We start from the raw sequence: 6,142 nt of genomic DNA on the forward strand, positions 1-6,142 counted from the left end.
AAACTGATTCAGTCACGGGTTTGTTGACTTTTGATTAAGCAAAGTCAAACTATGTACACGATTGTTAAAATAGCTGATCAATTTAATAATTGATTAATCTTGACAGCTCCACGTTACCTTAGTTTTCAATATAGAAGCTTTGAAACAGACAATTAAAAAAAACTAAAGCTTCTTTTATCGAACCGTATTTTTCGCACTACGAGAAAACCGACAGTGCACTTTATAATCCGGTGCGCCTTACGGTGTGAAAAATACAGTACCCAAATCCTCACCAAAAATCAAAAACCGACTACAGAAACTTGAATCTCAACATTCCTCCCTAATAAGTTTATTCAATTTCTATACTGGGTTAATCAATCCATCCATCATTCAGTTTCTCAATCTCCTCTCCTTGACAAGGTTGCAGGATTGGAACTCACGACCTTTGAACTGTGAGTGAATAAAAGTCATTTGCCTTCTGGGGTTGAATGTATGAGATTTCAAACGTGCTCAACCAGCTAGCTTACTCGGCGGAGGCGTTTATTTTGTCAGGGAGACAGACGGCCACTACTTTCATCAAACACAGTCATATAAAAATACTCTGAAAAACAGTTTATCATCCACCATTAAACCATCAAAGCTAAAGGCGTTAGCTTGTTAGCTCATCTCGATTCCGGGTCGTCCTCACGCGTAGTCGGCCGCCAGCGCGTCGAGGTAGTCCGTGTCGGCGTAGAGCAAGAAGCCCGAGAACAAGCTGTCGGCCCAACCCGGGTCGGCAAATAAACCGTTCTGGTCGTGGTAGAAGATCTCCATCCACACGGCGTCTTCGGGGTGGAGGAATATGACGGTGGATCCCGAGGCCACGTCGTGGTTGCCCGTGTTGGCGTCGAAGGTTTTGACGCGATGCTGCCCGTTGTGCGTCAGCGCGATGGCCAAGTGTTTGTTGGCTAGCGTGATGTCGTAGGAGAAGAAATAAATGCCGGGATAGGCGCAGGTGAACTTGCCCGTTTGGGGGTTGTAATGGCCGCCCTCATTGAGGAGGACCTTGTTGAACTTAATGGGCGCGTTCTCCTTCGGGTAGCTGTTGGTGATGCTCGCCGAAAAGGCCGATTTGGGCGCCAGGCTCCCGCATTTGCATTTGCCGGCCGTCCCGCGAATGCCGCGTTGACCCTTTTGTCCTATCGGGCCGTCGCGGCCCGGCGAGCCCGGGGGGCCTTCGTCTCCGCTCTCCCCCGCCGGACCCGGTTTGCCCGTCGGCCCTCGCTCACCTCGCTCGCCGATCTTCCCCGTGGGCCCCACTCTGCCCTTTAGACCTGGAACACAAAAGTCTAGCATTAGCATTCGGAGCTAGCCTATTTATTTGTGTCCATTATGGTGGACGCTTTTTTTTTTCCATCCTTCTCACTATGTATGTAATATCAATAGCGGCCAGAGGCGGCGCCAAAAAACAAAGATCAAGCACAAACGTATGAACTGTTAAACTAAATCATCTCCAAAACATTATTTCGGGTGCAGCCCACGCGGCCCGGTACCAGTTGCTCCCGGTCCGCAAACCGGTGGTTGGGGACCAAGACCCAGCCAAGTCCGAGTCACAAAAGACAGGCCGGGACGTCCACGTCCCGGCCTGTCTTTTGTGACTCGGACTTGGCTGGGTCTTGGATTTTTGTGACTGACTTGACGCGGGCGCCGACTTTGATGACTTGGACTGAGAAAACTCAATGCGGAGGACGAATTACGTAGAAGAAGAAGATCACTCCTGTAGCGTGAGGATTCTGTCGGCGTGGTTTGGCTGCTTATAGCAAGCAACGGAAACAAATTCCCCCGAGGTGGCGTCACGCTTGAAATCACCTGGGAACGCGGCCATGTTGACATTTTCACACAGTCCACGCATGTGCCAAACGTTGTGCTCTGCAGCCGCTGCAACAAAGCGGCCTTCCAAAAGCTCGATTGTCCGCGTTATCGCGTGTTAAGGTGAAATATATGCCTGATGGGAAACAGCTGTACAAAGCCGTTACCAGGCGCCACCAATGAAAACGTCATTATTCCGGCTTACGCAGTTCCGCGATATTAATGGCGGCTTTAAATGGAAATGGTTGTACCTGGCTCTCCCTTCTGTCCCTTTTCACCCGTCCTGCCGTCTCTGCCGTCCCTTCCGGGGACGCCGGCGTTCCCGTCGGCTCCCGGGGTCCCGCCCGGGCCCGGCTGGCCCGGTGGTCCCGGCGCCCCCGGGACGCTGCAGAGGAGACGCGGCGCACCCTTCGGCAGCTGTCCCACCGCACAGTGGCAAAGGCACACGGCTCCCATCAGGGCCCACATCTTCACATCTGCACAAACAGCAAAGTGATTACTGTAGCACCACACCATTTGCCTCGTGTTCCAATTGATTTGTTCTTTATTTGAAAAGAGACGCAAACTGTTCCTTTGCTTTGTTCAGTGTTTTTTTTTTTTTTTCCTGTCTTAAACTATAGCGACTAATCAATTGGCCTTTTAACGCGCTGTGGTGTGATGGTGAATAAATGATGACCTCGGATCCAGAGCTTTTGCTCGTGATGTTTCCGGTTTATATGTGGCATTGAGCGTTTAGCGATACCGTTCAAGTTTGTGCTTGAGTTGCGTGGCGTTTAGCTGCGTTTGTGTTGAGCAGGTAAAAACCATGTGATCTGGCCACACACCTGTCCTCAAATATGCTCCTAATCCCCTTGTCAAAACCTACCCCGCCACCCTCTACCGCCACCCAGTGGCCACTTGTGTAATAACCAGACAATAACTCCTACATACTTGACTCATTCCATCCCAACATGTTATGTGTGTGTGTTTTTTTTTTTAAATACAAAAATCGAATCTCAGGTTACATTCCTTCACATTTTTTTTCCAGAGTTTGGATAAAGGAGGGTCTAATGTGACTAATTTGTACTATTTTAGATAATTAAGTATTCAAGTAATCAATCACTTCAGGTAAGCACTAAAGCTGCAATGATTAATAATCGATTATTTACGGTAACTAAGTACTGAAGTAATTGATCACTTCGGGGAAACTAAGTGCTAAAGCTACGGTTAGTAATTTATTACTTGTGGTAATGAAGTACAAGTAATTGGTTACTTTAGGTCATTCGGGTGACTTAAGTAATGAATTTCCTAGTTTAGTACCATCATTTTTTAGATCATACTTTTGCCTAATGATGTAAAAAAAAAAATACAGAAAAAAAATATCAAACAATAAAGATATGAAACATATTTATGCTCTTTTATACTGAAATATTAGTATCAGATTTGAAACTCTAGGGGAAAAAAAAAAAAACGAAAAAATATTTATTTGGTATTGTTGTTCTGCAATCCATTTGAATCCAAATTGAATTTGAACTGATTATTCAATAAAAAAGATCGATATGAATGGATCCTAAAAATATTCAACAGCGTCGGGCCAAGTACTCGAACTGTCGACCTCCGGAACCGGTTCCCTCCGCCAATCTGATTTGGCGATGGCGTTCTGAGGAGGCCAGATGTGATTCTCACGCCGAGAAGATTACAACTTGACTCGTTTTCACGCTCTCATTTTCTGGGGGCGCCCCCGGACTTTTGAGTCAAGAGACGTCAAAATGAAACCTCTTGTCCCTGAGCCAACTCCTGGACGGGAGTTGGACCGGTGCCAAAACATTCCCGAGAGATGACATCACGCCAGGCATTATTTCTCCGCCTGTCCGGGGGAACCTCGGCACGCATTTTGCACTTGTGCGGACGGAGAGCCGAGCAGGAATGTTGCGTGCGGGTTGCGACACAGCTGGGCTCCCGTCCCGTCCCGTCGGTCCGTCCGGCAGAACTTTTCTTCGTCCTGTTTGCCCGAGTGGGTGTGAGAAAATGGATCCGTGCCGGCAAAAGGGGCGGAGACCGATGGGGAACATGTGTGTCGGCCCCGCGGGCGTAAATCAAAAGCGGAGAGCGGCGCCGCACGCAAACAGGAAGTGAGCATCGGACGGGCGAAATGATGCGGTCCGCTTTTGGAGAACGAAACCCCGCCTGAGCGTTTGCCTCCAAAGCCGCGATGATGAGGTCAGCATTTGTTGATGGCAACCCCTCGAGAAACATGCAGCCGAACAACTGCAAACACTTGCTTGGTATTTTCACGTTTTTCAAAGACTGGACATTGATTGATTACTTTGTGGATCGTTACATAAACACAACCTAAAAAAATATATTGAAAAACGTAAAAATACATCTTTGGGGTTGAATGAATTAAAAAAGACCAACTGGACATGGTGTGTTACTTTATAATGTATCCCTCCTTTAAAATATATGCCCAGTGACATTTCGGGGGTACTGTGAACATAACATTTTGTGTGTGTATTAGCAAATCTAATTCAATGCCATAACAGGAAGTGTGCAGTTCTCTTTTCAAATTAAGAGTGAATTAATTGGAACATGATACTACTAAATTGAGTTTTCATGATTGCTTAGTCAAATGTCGTATGCTTTTAACGTTAAGTTGTACATAGGTGCTGATTTACGGAATTAGAAATGTAAAATATAAAAAGTTTAATAATGTTAATCTATTTAACTAAATAAAATAAGCCAAGATACCACGACAAATTTTGCCACAAATGTGAATTAATCAGACACAGATCAGACCGAATTTGGTTTTACGTTAGTTTTTTTTTTACATTAAAAATGCTCAGTTTAACCCTCTCATGCTCAAATTAGGCTTTAGATTTTTTTGAAACCATTGCATTTGGCTGAAAAAAACATTTTTCACGGGGTACATCATTGAAAAAAGTTTAGAAGCGGCGCACTAGTTCACCGCAAACAATGCACGTTTTGTGTTACCCTCAAAAATTGTTAACGTGCCGAAAAATGATCGACCGGGGTCAATTTTACCCAAATTTCCCGGCTGTTTTGCACAAAAACAATTCCAAAACAATGGCTAGTTTTGTTCAAGACAACTTCAAAAATTGAGGTGGTTTGGGCCCAACTGATCCAAATATTGGGTCAATCCTGTTTTGACTCCTTTGACAATTTGTTTGAATAAAGATTTGAGAACAAATTAATATTTGTTTTGAGGCGGATGAAGAATCTTTCCCTTCAAGTGTTGTCTAATGTGTTGCTTCACCGTTTGTGTTCCATTGCTATACTTTCGTCAAGGCAATGACGCTCTTCATTAGCTTGTTACGTCATTTAGCAGAGCATGTTAGCCTTAAGCTAAAAGCGGTAGTAGGAAATGAATATATTTGAAAAATAACTACTTTGACAGTAAACCGGGAGCGGCAAGAACATCTTAAAACTTCTTTTTCCACCGCAAGTTATGCACCGCTCATTTTTTCCCAAGTCGATTGCAAACCTCCAGCACATGCACACTCGAACATATCCGAACCGGAAGTAGCAAATGCGTCTTACCTGCCATGTGGAAGCAGTTTGATGTCATTGGGCGAGCATGTTCGTGGTTCTTTTGCGAGCTGTGCTGACGGCGTCCTGTCCTGTCCTGTCGCAAGTCGGCGAGAGCAGCTGGACGGACTCCCTCCATGGAATCCACCCTCCATCCCATCCGCCCACCCCTCGGCCCGGATCCACTCCCTTCTCGGGGCTCGCTCCAGTTCGAAGTCTGCTGACATCACGCGGACGAACTCGAGACGCGTTTGTTATCCAGCCAGGTTCGAGTTTGATTTGGGTCGGGGATCTTCGCGAGCAAAATTAGCCAGGCTAGCATTAGCACTGTTAGCAAGCTAAGATGTTAGCATCATTTTTTGGCAATAGGAAGAAAAACGCTGAGCGTTATCGGTTTGAAATGTTTTGTTTTGGAATTTACGTTCAATTAGGAATAAAAAGGATGATAAATTAGAACAAATGTTGCTAATGTTCCACGTCGTTCCTGAATCTTTCTGCTTTACTCAAACTCCGAAAGGGAGTTTCCATGTTTTGCTGCGTTCAGGGACGGTAGGACTTCTGAGATGGCTGTACGTTACCTAGCCATAGTTTTCATTTATTGTCACTATGAAATTTCGTCTGGATTTCTTTTGCATTTTATTTGTACATGTTAGGGTCAATAATTTTTTTTAGACATATCTTAATGGAGTGTCTAGCGAGCGCACACATTTTTTTAAATTTAATTTTAAAAATTGAGCTTGAAAATATCTAATATAGCTAATAACTTATTTAAAAATTCTATTTAGTTTGA

General features: G+C 45.0%; 1 protein-coding gene across 1 annotated transcript; it reads right to left on the minus strand.

Moving 5' to 3' along the window:
* Nucleotides 1-357: 357 nt before the first annotated feature.
* On the minus strand, nucleotides 358-5,891 carry c1qtnf7 (C1q and TNF related 7). Its single transcript, XM_088425481.1, has 3 exons — nucleotides 5,365-5,891; nucleotides 2,079-2,303; nucleotides 358-1,292 (listed from the first exon to the last, which is right to left on the minus strand). The coding sequence occupies exons 1-3, from the start codon at nucleotides 5,510-5,512 to the stop codon at nucleotides 664-666; spliced, it is 1,002 nt and encodes a 333-aa protein (XP_088281607.1). The 5' UTR covers nucleotides 5,513-5,891; the 3' UTR covers nucleotides 358-663.
* Between the last annotated feature and the right edge of the window lie 251 nt (nucleotides 5,892-6,142).

The sequence above is a fragment of the Hippichthys cyanospilos genome, chromosome 10 (genome assembly GCF_059441005.1).
Source record: "Hippichthys cyanospilos isolate Australia breed blue-spotted pipefish chromosome 10, RoL_Hcya_1.0, whole genome shotgun sequence".
In the NCBI taxonomy this organism is placed as follows: domain Eukaryota; kingdom Metazoa; phylum Chordata; class Actinopteri; order Syngnathiformes; family Syngnathidae; genus Hippichthys; species Hippichthys cyanospilos.